A 19,098-nucleotide genomic window follows, 5' to 3' on the forward strand; every position below is an offset into this window, starting at 1 on the left:
TGCGCTGTGTTTCTCACACTTCACGTGGGCATCGTACGAACGTTTCAGATACCCACCCATACCCTTTCCAGAAATCATAGTGACAACACTGGTCGTTCACACATTGAGCATTAGATTTTCATAACGTCCTTTAATGAAATCCAAAAGTCAATTTAATGAATTGTCTGGCAGTGTAGTCCTCCTATTTAATTTTTGTTTCATTCACGGGATGTAGGCGTCGCTGGCAAGGCCAGCATTTATTGCCCATCCTTAATTGCCCTCGAGAAGGTGGTGGTAAATACAACTGAGTGGCTTGCTCGGCCATTTCAGAGGGCAGTTAAGAGTCAACCACATTGCGGTGGGTCTGGAGTCATATGTAGGCCAGACTGGGTAAGGGTGGCAGATTCCCTTCCCTAAAGGACATTAGTGAACCAGATGGGTTATTACGACAATCCGGTAGTTTCATGGTCACCACCACTGGGGGTTTTCCTCGCATCGTGTCTGGATCTGTTGTAGACTGATTGATGGAGATTGATTGCTGTGATTAGTCAACAACTTCATTATCGTCGTATCGTGCGACTACTGGGATGGTAGAAGGCGAACTAGACGGACCGTGGTCTTTTTTCGGCCAGCGATTCTTGTTTGTGCATGTAAGTGCCTGGCCTTCACCCTGTTTTTACCTCGGTGGCAGCTCGCCGACAGCAATAGGGGTCAAGGCACAAGCTCGCAAGCAATAGAAAGTTTCAGGCAAGTGCAGTTCTGAAACCCCAGCTTCTGTGCGATGAATGGGTTGCACTTCTAACAATCTTGCAGATAGAAGGCTGGCTTGAATACCTTGAAGAGTCCAAAAATCTATCTCAGTCTTCAATATACTCAACGACTGAGCATTCACAGCCCTCTGGGGCAGAGAATTCCAAAGATTCACAACCCTCTAAGTGAAGCAGTTCCTCCTCATCTCAGTCTTAAATGGCCGACTCCTTATCCTGAGACAATGCCCCCTAGTTCTAGACTCTCCAGCCAGGGGAAACAACCTCTCAGCATCTACCCTGTCAATCCCCTTCAGAATCTTGTATGTTTCAATGAGATCACCCCTCATTCTTCTAAACTCCAGAGAGTATAGGCCCAATCTACACAATCTCTCCTCATAGGACAGCCCCCTCATCCCAGGAATCAATCTAGTGAACCTTCGTTGCACCGCCTCCAAGTCAAGTATATCCTTCCTTAGATAAGGAGACCAAAACTGTGCCCAGTACTCCAGGTGTGGTCTCACCAAGGCCCTGTACAATTGTAGCAAGACTTCCTTACTCTTATACTCCAACCCCCTTGCAATAAAGGCCAACATGCCATTTGCCTTCCTTATTGCTTGCTGTACCTGCATGGTAGCTTTCTGTGTTTCTTGCACGAGGACACCCAAATCTCTCTGAACACCAACATTTGAAAGTTTCTCACCATTTAAAAAATAATCTGTTTTTCTATTCTTACTACCAAAGTGAATAACCTCACATTTCCCTACATTATACTCCATCTGCCACCTTACTGCCCACTCACTCAGTCTATCTATATCCCTTTGCAGACTCTGTTCTCCTCACAGCTTACTGTCCCACCTAGCTTTGTATCATCAGCAAACTTGGATACATTACACTCGGTCCCTTCATCTAGGTCATTAATATAGATTGTAAATAGCTGAGGCACCAACACTGATCCTTGCGGCACCCCACTAGTTACAGCCTGCCAACCTGAAAAAGACCCGTTTATCCCATCTCTCTTTTCTGTCCATTAACCAATCCTCTATCCATCCATGCTAATATATTACCCCCAACCCCATGAGCCCTAATCTTGTGAAATAACCTTTATGTGGCACCTTATTGAATGCCTTTTGGAAATCCAAATATACTACATCCACTGGTTCCCCTTTATCTACCCTGCTAATTACATCCTCAAAAAACTCGAATACATTTCTGAAACACGATTTCCCTTTCATAAAACCATGTCGACTCTGCCTAATCAGGGTGGTAAGTGCCTTATTCTGGGTTATAGAGTCATAGAGCACAGAAAGAGGCCCTTCGGCCCATCGTGTCCGCGCCGGCCATCAAGCCCTGTCTATTCTATTCCCATTTTCCAGCACTTGGTCTGTAGCCTTGTATGCTATGGCGTTTCAAGTGCTCGTCTCAATCATTCTTGAATGTTGTGAGGGTTCCTGCCTCTACCACCCTTTCAGGCAGTGAGTTCCAGATTCCAACCACCCTCTGGGTGACAAAGTTTTTCCTCAAATCCCCTCTAAACCTCCTGCCCCTTATCTTGAAGCTATGCCCCCTGGTTATTGACCCCTCTACTGAGGGGAAAAGTTCCTTTCTATCTACCCTATCTATGCCCCTCATAATTTTGTACACCTGTGTCAGCCAACCCCCATGACCTGTCATTTATCTCAATGTGGGATCTTGCAACGTGCAGAATTACTGCTGTGTTTGGCCACATAATAGTCACTGTGGCGCAAAGTAATTTATTGTACGTGAATTGCTTCCTAATAGGGTGCTAAATAAATGCAAACCTTCCTTGTCCAAGATCAAATTTTCAAAATCAGTTCAATGAAAAAGCCCCACTGCTGAATAATTTTCACGCGCAAATTGCCAAGTGATTTATTGCTGGAACTTGCCGGCACAAACTATCAAGGAGTGACCCACGTTTTTTTTCTTGCTGTCTCGATCAGCCCACTCTACGGAGGATGTGCTACCTGACAATCAAAGAGATGGCTACTGTCGCTGAGGATGTCATCATCGTTACCAGCAGGTTAGTGTTAAGAGTTTATTAGCAGGCGGTAACAACGTTTGAAAGGACTCCCGAACTAAAATCAGAAGATGCTGGGACTGCACAGCACCCGACAAGATAAAAGGCAGACTGATGTTTCAACTTAATTAGCAGATGAATCAGAAGGGAGATGAGAATTGTTTTTTACGCACCAAGTTGTTACATTCTGGAACACGCTGCCTGAAAGGGCGGTGGAAGCAGATTCAGTAGTAACTTTCAAAGGGGAATTGAATATATAACTTGAAAAGGAAAAATTTGCAGGGTTATGGGGAAGTAACAGGGGGGCAGTGGGACTAATTGGAGAGCTGTTTCAGAGAGCCGGCACAGGCACGATGGGCTGAATGGCCTCCTTCTGTGCTGTCTGATTCTGAGGTATGGATCTTCTGTTAGCAATGGAAACTGAAGCTAGGTGAGCACCTTTTACAGGATTAAACAAAATGAAGGGGGGGGGGGGTTGCAGGAAGGAAGGGGGGAGGGGAAGGGGAGAGGAACAACCAGTAATTGTGCATTGTGGGAGCAGCGGTTCAAAGACCAGGCCCACCGCCACATTCTCAGGGCAACTGGGGAGGGGCAATAAATGCCATCCCTGCCAGGAACGCCCACATTCCGAGAATGAATTGGAAAAAATAATCATCAATTCTGTAATCCGGTTCAACTGTTGTGAAGATCGCCCCTGAAAACTTTTGACCTTTTTCAAACTTTTTAAATGAAAAAGTTTTGGATGTTACTTAAACATTGTCTGATGTTCCGGAGGTGGAAGTAGGCGGTCTTGGTGATGGCACGGATATGTGGTCGGAAGCTCATCTCAGAATCAGATACGACACTAAGGTTGCAATTGGTCAGGTTCAGCTAGAAAACCATGAGCTGCGGCTGGTTTTGACTTCAGTTATGTTGCACTTTGAGCTTTTTTTAAATTTGTTCCTTGGATTTGGGCATCGCTGACAAGGCCAGCCTTTATTGCCCATCCCTAATTGCCCTCGAGATGGTGGTGGTGAATACAACTGAGTGGCTTGCTAGGCCATTTCAGCGGGCAGTTAAGAGTCAACCACATTGCAGTCCGTGTGGTGAAGGTACTCCCACAGTGCTGTTAGGGAGGGAGTTCCAGGATTTTGACCCAGCGACAATGAAGGATCGACGATATACTTCTAAGTCAGGATGGTGTGTGACTTGGAGGGGAACTTGGAGGTGATGGTGTTCCCATGCACCTGCTGCCCTTGTCCTTCTAGGTGGAAGAGTTCGCGGGTTTGGGACGTGCTGCTGAAGAAGCCTTGGTGAGTTGCTGCAGTGCATCTTGTAGATGGTACACACTGCAGCCACGGTACGCCGGTGGTGGAGGGAGTGAATGTTTAAGGTGGTGGATGGGGTGCCAATCAAGCGGGCTGCTTTGTCCTGGATGGTGTCGAGCTTCTTGAATGTTGTTGGAGCTGCGCTCATCCAGGCAAGTGGAGAGTGTTCCATCACACTCCTGACTTGTGCCTTGTAAATGGTGGAAAGGCTTTGGGGAGTCAGGAGGTGAGACACTCACCACAGATTACCCAGCCTCTGACCCGCTCTTGTTGCCACAGTATTTATGCGGCTGGTCCAGTTAAGTTTCTGGTCAATGGTGACCCCCCGGATGTTGATGGTGGGGGATTCAGCGATGGTACTGTCGCTGGATGTCAAGGGGAGGTGGTTAGACTCTCACTTGTTGGAGATAGTCATTGCCTGGCACTTGAGTGGCGCAAATGTTACTTGCCACTTATCAGCCGAAGCCTGAATGTCATCCAGGTCTTGCTGCATTCGGGCATGGACGGGTAGATGCCAGTGTTGTAGCTGTATTGGAACAGCTTGGCTAGTGGCACGGCTAGTTCTGGAGCACAAGTCTTCAGCATGACAGCTGGGATGTTGTCAGGGCCCACAGCCTTTGCTGTATCCAGTGCGCTCAGCCGTTTCTTGATATCACGTGGAGTGAATCGAATTGGCTGAGGACTGTCTACTGTGATGGTGGGGACATCAGGAGGAGGCCGATATGGGTTATCCACTCAGCACTTCTGGCAGAAGATGGTTGTAAACGCTTCAGCCTTGTCTTTTGCACTCATGTGGAATACAATTCTGCTGCTGCTGACGGCTCACAGCTCCTCAGTTTTGAGCTGCTAGATTTGTTCTGAATCTATCCCATTTAGAACGGTGGTAGTGCCAATCAATACAATGGAGGGTGTCCTCCGTGTGAAAATGAGATTCCATCTCCACAATGACTGGGCGGTGGTCACTGCTACTAATGCTGTCATGAACAGATGCATCTGCGACAGGTAGATTGGTGAGGACGAGGTCAAGTAGGTTTTTACCTCGTGTTGGTTCTCTCATCACCTGCCGCAGTCCTTCAGGACTCGGCCAGCTTGGTCAGTAGTGGTGCTACTGAACCACTCTTGGTGATGGACAGTGAAGTCCCCCACCCAGAGTACATTCTGTGTCCTTGCTTCCCTCAGTGCTTCTTCCAAGTGGTGTTCAACATGGAGGAGTACTGATTCATCAGCTGAGGGAGGGCGCTAGGTGGTAATCAGCAGAAGGTGTCCTTGCCCGTGCTTGACCTGAAGCCATGAGACTTCATGGGGTCTGGAGTCAATGTTGAGGACTCCCAGGGCCACTCCCTCCCTCCCGTATACCATTGTGCCACCACCCCTGGTGTGTCTGTCCTTCCGGTGGGACAGGACATATCCAGGGATGTGAAGTCCAAAACAATTTCACAGCGATCTTTTAACCAGTTAAGTTTCTTTCTGGGGGCGTAGCTTGTTTGGAAAGTACATTCCCCGCCCCCCCCCCCCAGTTTTCTTTGACTTTTATCTCTCGTGTTGGGGTACAGCTCCGTCAGTGGTAGCACTGGTATATTTTTAAATCCGCTGCTCCTGATCAGTTAGCCTTTTCCATGCAAGGGTCCTGGGTGATCCATTGGTTAAAGGGCACTGCCTGGTGTAGTACTGGGCAGTACAGGCCAGAAGGCCCCTGGTTCTATCCCAGCCTGTGTTGAGTTAGACAATCTGGCACAGGGTGGCTGCACCCCTGTGGGCTATGGAAAAACAACAAAAAATCCATCACAGTTCCTGCAATACACTGACTCCTACTGAAAGTAGGGCAGATATAGAGTGAGGACAGGGCTGGGCGCAAATGTGGTGCCCTCTAGTGTTGAATAGTCCCCCAGCATTCGCTGCCTATACAACATAGCGATTGGACACTTGGATGAGTCATAGTCATAACGGCACAGAAGGAGGCCATCCGGCCCATCGAGTCCATGCCGGCTCTCTGTAGAGCAATCCAGTCAGTCCCATTCCCCCGCTCTATCCCCGTAGCCCTGCAAGTTTATTTCCCTCGAGTGCCTATCCAGTCTCCCCTCGAACATTGAGTGCCTCCGCTTCCACCACTTCCGTCAGCAGCGAGTTCCAGGTCCTCACCACTCGCAGCGTAAAAAAGTTTTCCCTCAATCTTCCCCCCTGTATCTCTTGCCCAAAACCTTAAATCTGTGTCCCCTAGCCCTTGTACCATCAACTAGTGGGAACAGCCTTTCCCCGTCTAGCCTATCCAAACCCGTCATAAGGCACCAGATGAGGTACCAGAGTAAAGAGCTTCTGCTGCTCTGCCACGTTCGAGCATCTACTTATGCCAGTTTTATATTACAGCCTGTAACTGCTGCCAGTGCAGCAGCTTTAACATGTTGGATTTCACTCAGCAAAGTGCAGGCATGGGAGGAATACCAAGACTAGCATCAGCTATAAAGGTTTTTCATGTATGATAATTTTATTCCAATGCCTTGTAATTTTTATTATATAGTGGTTTATGGGAAATAAATCACACCAGAAGGGATATATACCAGACTGTGCACTCTTCACAAGCAAGGGGTGTTAATAACATACACTCTCCATCACAGCATACTGTTTCCACAGCAACACTCCTTTTTAACGTTGTATATCTCCTGGCCCAATTATTTCAGAATGCATAAAGTCAATTCTTGGACACGCTTTACTGAGACTGCCTTTTCTTAATTTCCATCCACGTGTCAGTGCGTTGAATGACCAGCGAATGTGTTTTTGATTAGTGTTGGTGGAAGAGGAGTGTTGGCAGTAACACTGGGAAAACTCTCTGGTCTTCAAAGTAAAAAAAAAGTCCATTTGAATGGTTAGATGGGACTTTGGTTTAAAGTCTGATCCGATTGGAGGAGAGGACCACTGAGAGAATTGGGGAGGTCCCTGGGAAGGAGTGAGCTCGAGTAGGAGAGTGCATTAGGCCTTGGGTAGCAGCCGTGGTTTAGTGGGTCGCGCTGTCGCCTCTGCATTGGAAGTTCGTGGGTTCAAGCCCCACTCTAGAGCCTTGCGCACAAAATCTCGGCTGAAACTCCCAGTGCAGTGCTGAGGGAGTGCTGCACTGTTGGCGGTGCCGTCTTTCGGATGGGGCATTAAACCGAAGCCGTCTTCCCTCTCGGGTAGACGTAACAGATCCCCACGGCACTATTTCGAAGAAGAGCAGGGAAGTTCTTCTCGGTGCCCTGGCCAATGTTATCCCTCAATCACTAAAACAGATTATCTGGTCATTATCACATTTGCTGTTTGTGAGACCTTGCTGTGTGCAAATTGGCTGCCATGTCTGCTACATTGCAACCGTGACTACAAAAGTAATTCATTGGCTATAAAGGGCTTTGGGACATCCTGAGGCCGTGAAAGGCGCGATATAAATTGCAAGTTCTTTTTCTTGATTTCAAAACACTGCAAGAAAGGAGATCTCAGTTTGGAGATAAATGGCATTGTCATGCGGCAGTTTAATTGGCCATATATTGTCCTGAAAAAATGCTCTTTATAGATGAACTAAAAGGATCATTTTATGTCATTTAGCTAAATTTTTGCTTCAATTATTAGTCTGTATTTCTTTTCCTCCCTCAGTTTGACAAAAGACATGACTGGCAAAGAAGACAATTATCGTGGGCCTGCTGTGAGGGCACTGTGTAAAATTACTGATGTAAGTACTGTACTTAAGAAGGGGTCCAGCAAATCATTGAACTACATGGATATAATTGATAAGAAAGAGACCTCTTCTTTATATAAAAAAAAAAAAAAAATCAGAAAACATAGAATTGTTCGCACGCTCAGTGACCCTGGTTTGGAATCTCTCTCTATGCTGCTAGCAGTAAGGGTCCTAAATTGGGCAGTGCCAGTCCAGTTTGCAGTAGTGATGGGTGCTAAAGGTGGTACTGAATTGACGGAGCGGCTACAAAGGATGACTGCTGTGGAAGTTGTCACACTGGTGCGGTTGAGGTTGAGGCCAGTTGTTGGGGCAAAGTTAAAGAGAGCTTCACTCTGCATCTAGCCCGTGCTGTACCTGGTTTGGGAATGGTGGACTGTGAGACTTCATAGAATCATAGACACTTACAGCACAGAAGGAGGCCTTTCGGCCCGTCGTGCCTGTGCCGGCTCTGAGAAAGAGCAGTCGTGCCTAGTCCCACATTCCCGCTTTTCATCCATAACACTGTGAGTTCCTCGTCCTCAAGTACCTGTCCTACGCCCTTTTAAATTATTTATGGGATCAGCTTCCGCTACCTTCTCAGGTAGAGTGTTCCAGATCCCCGACAACTCTGAGTGGAAAAGAAATCTCCTCATCTCCCCTCTCGATCTATTGCCAATGATTTTGAATCTATGACCTCTGGTGATTGACCCACTCGCCAGAGTTTTTCTCTCTCTACTCTATCAAAACCTCTCATCATCTTGAAAACCTCGACTAGTTCGTCTCTTGACCTTCTCTGTTCCAAGGAGAACAGTCCTAACTTTTCCAACCTCTCCTCATAACTGAAGTTTCTCATCCCTGGTCACATCCTGGTCAACCTCCTCTGCACCCTTTCGAAGGCCTTTACATCTTTCCTGAAGTGTGGTGCCCAGAATTGTTCACAATACTCCAGCTGAGGCTTAACCAGTGATTTGTAAAGTTCTATCATCATCTCTTTGCTATTATACTCTATTCCTCTGTTGATAAACCCAAGTAACCCAGATGCTTTTTTAACCACCATCTCAACTTGCCCTGCCACCTTTAAGGATTTGTGTTTATGGATACCAAGGTCTCTCTGCTCATCTACACATTTCAAAAGCGTGCCATTTATAGTATGCTGTCTTAATTCCAAAAGGGAAATGTTCTGTTCCCCGGCACTGACATCCCGCACCATAATTGTACATGTTGAGAGTATGATTGTTTCATATAGCAAGACTGTTTTCTTTAGGAGAATTTATTCCGGTATTCACATGGATCCGTGAATCATGCCCAATTCTGTCTCTTGCGTATCCCCGATTTTCATTGCTCCCCCATTGGTGGCTGTGCCTTCAGCTGCCTGGGTCCTAAGCTCTGAAAATCCCTTCCTGAACCTCTCCACCTCTCTACCTCTCTTTCCTCCTTTAAGACGCTCCTTAAAATCTACCTCTTTGACCAAGCTTTTGGTCACCTGCCCTAATAACTCCTTGTGTGGCTCGGTGTCAAATTTTGTTTGAGTACACTCCTGTGAAGCGCCTTGGGAAGTTTTATTACGCCAAAGGCGGTATATAAATGCAAGTTGTTAAAAAGCTGTTTCATGCTCATTGCCCTAGGCATAATCCCAGTACTTGCTGACTGAGTGTCGAACCACGTGCTATCCTTTGTGATGAGACGAAAAGTTTCGCTCATTGCAAAAGGTGCACATGTCCCACACGGCTGTCGATAGCAGGCTGTTTTCTCTACAGAGATATCTTGGTGTTTCTAGTTTACTGTTAGTGCGTCGGGCGAGTGTTCCTCGAGCGGAGGCCTGTGAACTGCTAACCCCGCTTTGTCTCGTCGTGCGGCAACGGTCTCGACGGCAGTGGTTTGCATCTTGCAGTGGCCGTCGGTGGCAACTCCTGGGCCCCAAAATATTTGGGGTTGAAGCGCAGTCGAGCCCAGACTTCAAGTGGTTTATACTGCAGGCTGTCATTGGCAGTGGGAGTACCGGGCGGGGTTCTGCCGACACTTTAAAGCGAATCTGCCATTAGTGAAATGATATCCCTGCAAAGCTGGGCGTAATTGAAGCAGATGGTTTTCAGTGACTGCACTCTGAAGTATCCTCGATGTGCTACTGATTTCCTAGTAATCCCCCTTTTTGCAAACCAACTGGGAGTATATTTTTTCTTTCATAAATTAACGTTGAAGTCTCCATTTGGCTTAGCTATGAGCAGCACAAAATTATCAGGGGGCTGCGTTTAAAAAGAAAAATTGTGCAGTTGTGTTAAAATAATTAGATGGATATCCGTCTTAACAGATGCACCGTGTAAGAGTGTCCCTAATCAATGGCTTCACCTCAGTGGAAAATGTTGGAAATTCACAGTCGGCACGTCAGCATCTGCAGGTTAACCCTTTGCGTTGACCTGTCTTTGAGCCGCTGTACATTTCCAGACATTTGTGCTTTTCCAGATTTTTAACATTTTGCAGATTTTTTCTTTTTTCTTTTTCTGACTTTAATGGAAAAGCCTGGTGTGAGGACGTCTGTACAGGGTTTTAGTAGAAGTAACATTTCAGCTCTACGTAACTCTCCACAGATGCGGCCTGACCCTCTGAGCATTTGCCAGCATTTTCGGTTTTGATTTCAGATTCCCAGCATCCGCAGTATTTTGCTTTTGTTTTAGCAGAAGTCTTCAACTGAGGAGTTCTTGTTTCAGTAAAGCGGGCATTGCAAAGTGGATTGCCCGAGGGGGCAAGTACTTCACACTTGCATCTTGCACTTCAGTTCTGAAGAAATGTTTTCGACCCGAAATGTTGGCTCTGTTACTCTCCACGGATGCTGCCTGACCTGCTGAGTTTTTCCAGCGTTTTCTGTTGTTATTTCGGATTTCCAGCATCCGCAGCATTTTGCTATCGTACTTCACACTTGTTGCCCTCTACTGTAATGTTAAATCCAGACTAGAAGCTTTTGTTTTCTTAGCACTGATCTGGAAGGAGGCGTATATAATGAATTACATTTTTAGATGTTGGTATAACAAAAGATGGCACGGAGGGCTATGCTGCGGGATTTTGCTAGAATCAATGGGTTAAGCCACAGACCAGCGTTTTTAGCCGAAAGTGCTTTTTAAAACATATTTAGAATCATAGGCCTAGAAATTCAGTGGCACCCCGTTTGGGGTGCCAGCCTCGCCAGGGCGCTAAAAGTAGCGCCCCGGAAGTAGTCGCGGCCGCCCGCCGGGAATTCACTTTGCGCGCCCCAGAGGGAAGTGCGGCGCTACTCGAGGCGCCCCGCATCCCTCTTGGGGCGCTGCAGCTGAAGATCGCGGCGCAATGTGCCGCAGCGCCACATGCTGCGGCACGGCGCGCTGCAGTACTGCAGGCCTTCCTCCCCTTAAAGGGGAGGGGCCTTCTGCAGCACGATCTGGGGCCCAGCTGGGCCCCCGAGGATCGCGAGTGCCGGCAAAAGAGCCTGGCACCGAGGAGAAGTGCCGGGCTCTTGGAACGCAGTCGGCACTCCGCGGGGGGTAGTGGGGGGCTGCTCAGGAGGCCGGGGACGGGAGCGCGGAGAGGTGCTGGCAGGCGGCCAGCAAAAAAAATGGCCGCCCCGCACCCCTCCTTTAATTAGCGCCTCTACCGCCACAGGTAAGCCCCCTGAACCGGTCGCAAATAGCGTCCGGCGTTAAAAGCAGGGGGCGCAACTAAATATCGTGATCGGGGCGGTAGCGGGGTGCTGCGCACACCGATGACGTCATTGGTAGCGGCGCAGCGCTAACGGCTAGCGCCGCCATTAGCGTTCCGCTAAATTTAGCAGGAGGCGTGGCCAGTGGCTTCCGACCCACTTAGCGCCCTCTTAAGGCGCTAACGGGTGGCGCAGCCCACTGAATTTCTAGGCCATAGAATCTTACAGCATAGAAGGAGGCCATTTGGCCCATCGTGCCTGTGCTGGCTCTTTTGAAAGAGCGATCCAATTAGACCCACTTCCCTGCTCTTTGCCCATAGCCCTGCTGACGTAATCAAACTCACTACACACTTGGTTTGAGTATAAAGCAAGGCTTTAATCAACTTGTTTCAGAACATGGAGGTCTAGTTGTACTTCACTAGTTCCTTGTCTTACAAAACGTCCCTGGCAAGCTGGGGCCCATGCTCGAGTATTTATACTCCTTCGACGGCGCCACCAGCTGGCCGTCCAGCGTTATTTCACGAGTAGTTTCTTGATGATGAGATCTATGACACCTGCAATCATCTCCCCTTCACGTATTTATCCAATTCCTTTTTGAAAGTTACTATGAACCTGTGTCCACCGTCTTTTCAGGCTTCAAACATTGCTTAAAGTCAAGTTTAAAAAAAAAAAAAAAAAAATCGTGGTTCATTATTGGGAGTTCAGATATAACTCGAGAGGCAGGCTGAGCTGTGGCGGGCTAACTTTCGGTGGTTATTGGGTTTCTAAGCAGCAATAATAATTTTTGTTTCTGCAATGGTTTTTGTTGCCTGCCAGTTTTTTTAAGATTTGGTTTGCGAAGGGAATGGTCGTAATTGGGGTTGCTTCTGCGCTCGAGCATTCAGCTGTAATTGGATGAAATATCTAACATCTTTGGACTGGTCCTTAAGGATTCAACTTATAATTAACATTTCTCTCCGAAAATCAGGGATGCCATAAAATGTTCTGAAACTACTTCTGTTGTGACGGGCATTTGACTTTGTCTTTAATTTTGGGTTTCAGGCACCAGTGCTCTTCAATGCTTGTAACCTTGAGCTGTGACACGGAGTGTCTTGAGCACCAGCTGGTCTTTCGCATATTTTTTTCTCCTTTTCTCTCACGCTCTCTCTCTCTCTCTCTCTCTCATTCTTGCAGGCGTGCTGTTTTACGGATGCTAACTGCTTTCTTGCCCAAGTGTCCGTTCTTTGTACGTGAGCTGAGATAGCCGGGCTGTTGGATTGGAGCCCATCACATCCGTGCCTGGTGCCTTCCTCACCCGGCGCCCGCGCACATAGGGGCACTTTCCAGTAGGAGTTACCGGATGTCAGGAGCCCTGGCTCGGTTTCTTTCACCTCCCTCGGTCAGGGAGTGGGTGGGGGAGCTCTGAGAGCGTTTGTAATGCTCGGGATCTTGGCACCGGTCTGGAATCGTCCTGGCTCCTGTGGCTCAGTGCCACACCACCAGATGGTGCTTCTAACCACTGAGCCACCGGGCAAGCTGTTTGTGCTAAAGTTTTCGTAATAACAAACCCAAAATGTTCAATAAATGTCTGTTTACAATACCCACCAGGGCATGGAATCATAGAATGGTAACGCACGGAAGGAAGCCATTTGGCCCATCATGCCTGTGCCAACATATGTCGATTCGCCTCTCCTTTAAACAGGCGTGAAAATATTTCATCAAGGCAGCAATGGGGCTTTAAAGACGGACCCAAAAGCTGTTACAGTAAATTACGAGTAGCCCTAACTTTATATTAAAAGAAAATGTAAACCATGTTTGCTTCTGACGAGGGAGCCAGTGTGAAAAAATTGCTACAGCCATTCCCATAATGGATCTGAATTAACATGCGTCGTTGCGACGATGAAACTGACTGAAATGGTCGTTAAGCCAGCTTGTTTCAGTGAACTTCACATTTCAACTGTGCATTTTTAATTCAGACATTTGGTGCTAAGTGCCACAGTAAAACTCTTCCAAGCTAATTCCTTCCCCCCCCCCCCCCACCCTTGCCCAATATCATGTTACCAACATTCACTGTTTCAGTACAAATTGAAGGAAAGAGTGGTTTGAAATGAGACATGCCCACTTGGTCCATCAAAAACAAACTCAAAAAACACATCTCTCTTTTCCCCCCCCCCCCCCCAAGATCTCTACACACTTTTCCCACGCCTGTGTGAATCAAACAGATCTGTTATGGCATCACCCTCAATCCCCTTTCTCAGCAATTATAGATCTGGTCCCTTTTTATAGGTATCTCTGCGCTCCTCCATTTCTGGCTTCTTTAGCATCCCTGATTTTTCTTGGCTCCACCGTTGGCAGCTGTGCCTTCAGATGCCGAGGCCCTAAGCTCTGGAATTCCCTCCCTAATCCTCTCCGCCTCTCTACCTCTTTCTCCTTCTTTAAGAATCCTTAAAACCTACCTCTTTGACCAAGCAGCTTTTGGTTTCCTGTCCTAATATCGCCTTGTGGCTTGGTGATGCGCTATCAATTACTCATAAAAGACTGAGAGTTAAGAGAGTAACTAAAGGCTTTTATTAACAAAAGAATGAAGGTCTGCCTCGAGTGGTCAACCGGTCCAGAAATACAAAGGGCTGGGGAGCAGTCACCTTTATACTAGGACTTGTGGGAGGAGTCAGCCGAGGCATGTCCAGGCATGTACACCAGTGGAATACAAACAGTGGTTTACCACATTCACCCCTTGTTTAAAATTGAGTCCGGCGGGGTGAAGTGTATTAAAAGTTAGTGTATTGGAGTCTCGTCCGGAGGTCTTGTCTGCCGCTGTGATCGGCGTGGAGACAGCATGGGTAGTGGAGCTTCCGGCGTCGAGTCCTGCGTGGGCTGTGGCACAGGCGTGTCGTCCTCGTAGATGTCGAGCGGGTCGCGGGGCCCAGGCCTGCCGTCTGCTGGGGCTGGATATGGATCGTTGGTGGGGGGGGTGGGGGGGGGGGGGGTGGTAGTGAGTAGTGGGTTACTGCGGCCCCCGAGGGTGCAAGGGTCTCTTATGGAGACTGTGTCCTCCCGCCCGTCCGGGTATGCAATGTAAGCATACTGGGGGTTGGCGTGGAGGAGGTCGACCCTCTCGACCAGGGGGTCCGTTTTATGGGTCCTCACATGCCTTCTCAGTAGGACCGCCCTGGGGACGTCAGCCATGGCGGGTAGCGATGTCCCCGATGTGGACTTCCTTGGGAAGACAAACATTTTCTCATGAGGGGTGGCGTTAGTGGCAGTGCAGAGCAGTGACCGAATAGAGTGGAGCGCATCGGGGGAGCACATCCTGCCAGCGGGAGGTTGGAAGGCCCCTAGACTTTAAGGCTAGCAGGGCGGCCTTCCAAACTGTCGCATTTTCTCTTTCCACCTGTCCGTTCCCCCGGGGGTTGTAAACTGGTGGTCCTGCTTGTGGCAATACCCCTAGTTAGCAGGTACTGACGGAGTTCGTCGCTCATAAACGATGAGCCCCCGGTCGCTATGGATATAGCTGGGGAAACCAAACAGGGTGAAGAGGTCATTCAGACATTAATGACCGTGGCACTGGTCATGTCCGGGCAGGGGATGGCGAACGGGGAAACGGGAGTACTCATCAATAATATTGAGGAAGTACACATTGCGGTCGGAGGAGGGGAGAGGCCCTTTAAAATCAACGCTCAGGCGCTCGAAAGGGGCGAGTGGCTTTTATCAGGTTGGGCCCTGTCTGGTCTATAAAAGTGCGGTTTGCACTCAAGCGCAGACTTGGCAGTTCCTGGTCATGGTCCTGACCTCCTCAATAGAGTAAGGCAGGTTGCGGGCCTTGATGAAGTGGAAGAACCTGGTGACCCCTGGGTGGCAGAGGTCATTGTGGAGGGCCCGCAGTCTATCGATCTGCGCGCTGGCGCAGGATGCCACGCGATAGCGCATCCGGGTGGGTTCATTGAGCTTCCCGGGCCAGTACAAGATCTCGTAATTGTAGGTGGAAAGTTCGATTCTCCACCTCAAGATCTTGTCATTTTTGATTTTGCCCCTCTGCTTGTTGTTAAACATGAAAGCAACTGAACGTTGGTCAGTGAGCAGGGTAAATCGTTTTCCCGGCCAGGTAGTGCCTCCAATGACGCACAGCCTCCACAATCGCCTGGGGCCTCCTTCTCAACAGCGGAGTAGCGGAGTGTCTGGTCTCCGGGCCTTGGAGGGTTCGTGAAAAGAAGGCCACGGGTCTCCCCGCCTGATTGAGGGTAGCGGCCAGGGCAAAGTTGGACGCGTCGCTTTCCACCTGGAAGGGGATGGATTCGTCCACTGCGTGCATGGTGGCTTTGGCAATGCCTTCCTTGATACGGTGGAAGGCTAAGCGGGCCTCTGCCGTCAAGGGAAAAGAGGTGGACTTGATCAGCGGATGGGCCTTGTCCGCATAGTAGGGGGACCCACTGGGCATAATAGGAGAAAAAACCCTAGGCACCTCTTCAGGAGCCTTGGGGCAGTGGGAGTTCCATAAGGGGACGCATCCGGTCGGGGTCGGGGCCGATGACTCCGTGTTCCACAACACAGCCAAGGATGGCGAGGCGGTTTGTGCGGAATATGCACTTCTCCTTGTTATATGTCAGGTTCAGGAGTTGGGCGGTGCGGAGGAATTTTTCGAGGTTTGCGTCATGGTCCTGCAAGTCACGGCCGCAGATGGTCACATTGTCCAGATATGGGAAAGTGGCCTGCAACGCATTTTGATCTACCATCCGGTCCATCTCCCTTTGGAAGACGGAGACCCCGTTGGTGACGCCAAAGGGAACCCTAAGGAAGTGGTAGAGGCGGCCGTTTGCCTCAAAGAGCAGTATACTGGCGGTCCTCAGGGCGGATAGGGAGCTGGTGGTACGCTGATTTCAGGTCCAATGGTCGAGAAGACGCGGTTACTGCGCGATCTGGTTGACCATATCAGCTATGCGGGGGGAGTGGGTAGGCGTCCAGCAGGGTGTAGCGATTTATTGTCTGGCTGTAGTCGATGACCAGGCGCTGCTTCTCGCCCGGTCTTAACAACCACAACCTGGGCTCGCCAGGGGCTGGTGCTGCCCCTCAATAATCCCTTCAGGAGCCCGCTCCACTTCGGTTTTAATTGAAAACCCTGTCCCCGGCACTGTATCGCCTGCTCTTTGTGGCGATGGGCTTACAGTCGGGGGTGAGGTTAGCAAACAGTGGGGGGGGTGAGGTTGCACCTGGTGCGCGGCGGGCAATTTGGGAGCTGCTGGCTGCGGACTGTGAGTGGGGGTAGGGGTCCACCGTACGCCATCGTAACACTTTTAAGGTGGCACTGAAAATCTAACCCCAGCAGGACGGCAGCGCAGAGGTCGGGCAGGACCAGAAGTTTAAAATGATCGTACACGGTCCCGTCTACTACGAGTGTCACTACGCAGTAGCCGCCGATGTCCGCCGACTGGGACTCGGAGGCCATAGAAATCCGCTGGTGCGCAGGCAGGACTGGGAGAGAGCAACGCCGCACCGTGTCGGGGTGGATGAAGCTCTCCGTGCTCCCAGAGTCAAAAAGGCAGATTGTATCGTGGCCATTTACCTTAATGTCCATTGTGGAACTGGCCAGCTGGTGCGGTCTCGCTTGGTCCAGTGTAACGGATGCCAGCGTAGGGGTCGGTGTGTCGCTGCGGGTATCAGATGAGGCGGTGTTGGGGGCCTGCTGCGTTCCGGCTGTCGTCCAAGATGGCGGCGTCCATGATCCCCATGTGGCTGGAGGCGTCCAAAATGGCAGCTGTACCGGTGGTTCGCACATGGCCCGGGGAGGCCCAAGATGGCGGCCCGCATGGCCCACACGCGGCGCTGCTGTGGTTTGGGGTGGCTTTGGCCCTGCAGACGTTAGCGTAGTGTCCCTTCTTCCCGCAGCCCGAGCAGATCGCGTTTTTCGCCGGGCAGCGCGCTCTGGGGTGTTTTGCCTGGCCACAGAAGTAGCATTTCTGGCCTTGGGGCACTGCTGTCTGGCCTTGGGACACTGCTGCGGTAGTTGGGCCGTGGCTGGGGTGGCACGGCGCTATGAGGCGGTCCTACCGTGTCCCAGGCTGTCATTCCCCGCGGCGTCCACGGTGCAGAGGAGTAGGCATCCATGCCCCGGTAGGCTGCATCCAATGATAGTGCGAGTTCAGAGGCCTTGTTGAGGTCGAGGTCACTCTGCTCCAACAGTCACTGTCGGGTGTAATTGGATCTGTGGCCCGCTACAAAAGTGTCCCGGATAAGTTCCTCTGTGTACACGGCGGCCTTTACATCCTTACAACCACAGGCCCGGCCAAGCACAGACAGTGCCTGAAGGTATTCCACGGTCGATTCCCCAGGTTGTTGTTTACGACTCCCCAGAAGGTGCCTGGCGTACACTTCGTTCACTGGGCGCGTGTACTGGTCCTTGAGGAGCTTGATAGCGTCCGCGTACGAGGTCGCGTCTTGGATGACCGAGTACACTCGGTGGTTCACTTTGGAGGTCAGGACATCCAGTTTGTCCTCGTCCGATTTGATTGCTGCGGAGGCGGTCAGGAATTTTTCGAAACACTTAAGCCAGTGAGTAAACTTGGTGGATGAGTCCGCCTCCCGATGATCTAAGTCCAGGCATGCTGGTGTGAGGATCTTCTCCATTATAAAAATTTTGTTAATAAAATTGATGCGCTATCAATTACTCATAAAAGACTGAGAGTTAAGAGAGTAACTAAAGGCTTTTATTAACAAAAGAATGAAGGTCTGCCTCGAGTGGTCGACCGGTCCAGAAATACAAAGGGCTGGGGAGCAGTCACCTTTATACTAGGACTTGTGGGAGGAGTCAGCCGAGGCATGTCCAGGCATGTACACAATGGAATACAAACAGTGGTTTACCACACTTGGTATGAAATTTTGTTTGATAATCGCTCCTGTGAAGCACCTTGGACGAGACCAGAACTAGGGGCCATTAATATAAGGTAGTAGCTAATCAATCCAGCCCAGGCTGGGGCTCTTTTCTCTAGAAAAGAGAAGACAGAGGGGGTGACCTGATTGAGGTCTTTACGATTATGAAAGGGTTTGATAGGGTAGAAATAGAGAGAGTGTTCCCACTTGTGGGGGGAGACCAGAACTAGGGGCCCTTAATATAAGATAGTCACTAATAAATCCAATAGGGAATTGAGGAGAAACTTCTTTACCCAGAGAGTGGTGGGAACTCGCTACCACAGGGAGTGGTTGAGGCGAATAGCAGAGATACATTTAAGGGGAAGCTAGATAAACATGAGGGAGAAAATAATAGAAGGATATGTTAATAAGATTAGATGAAGAAGGGCGGGAGAAGGCTCGTGTGGTGCATAAACACACCGGCATGGGTCTGTTGGGCCAAATGGCCTGTTTTTGTGCTGTAAATACCACGTAATACTTTGTTTTGCTACGTTAAGGGCACTGTATAAATGTAAGTTGCTGTCATATCAATTGACCCAGACTTTTTTCTGATTAGCCTGTTGTCATATCCACTAAAAAAAAACCTTATTTTTAATCTTGCTCGAGGCTTGTGAATTTTAAAATTGTGTCCTTTGATACATCAGCGTGTTGTTGCACAGAGTCCTGAAAATGCATCATTCTGTCCATGGTGTGCAGAAAGATCTGTACAGAAGAGATTCAACTCTACATATTGACTTGTTCAGTGTCATTGCCCTGTGTGGTAAACCACTGTTGTTATTGCTGTTGTTGTAGTTGCTCTTGCA

General features: G+C 49.3%; 1 protein-coding gene across 2 annotated transcripts in view; it reads left to right on the forward strand.

Annotated features, from left to right (window-relative positions):
* Positions 1 to 19,098, forward strand: part of LOC147111314 (coatomer subunit gamma-1) — a 118,777-nt gene that overhangs the window by 44,301 nt on the left and 55,378 nt on the right. For both annotated transcript variants that reach the window (XM_086002075.1, XM_086002074.1), the window contains exons 5-6: positions 2,687 to 2,766; positions 7,689 to 7,764. In XM_086002075.1, the coding sequence (XP_085858201.1) occupies positions 2,687 to 2,766; positions 7,689 to 7,764 (156 nt within the window). The remainder of the gene's footprint in view (positions 1 to 2,686; positions 2,767 to 7,688; positions 7,765 to 19,098) is intronic.

The sequence above is a fragment of the Somniosus microcephalus genome, chromosome 11 (assembly GCF_052327205.1).
Source record: "Somniosus microcephalus isolate GS21.2 chromosome 11, FLI_Smic_1.0, whole genome shotgun sequence".
Classification (NCBI taxonomy): domain Eukaryota; kingdom Metazoa; phylum Chordata; class Chondrichthyes; order Squaliformes; family Somniosidae; genus Somniosus; species Somniosus microcephalus.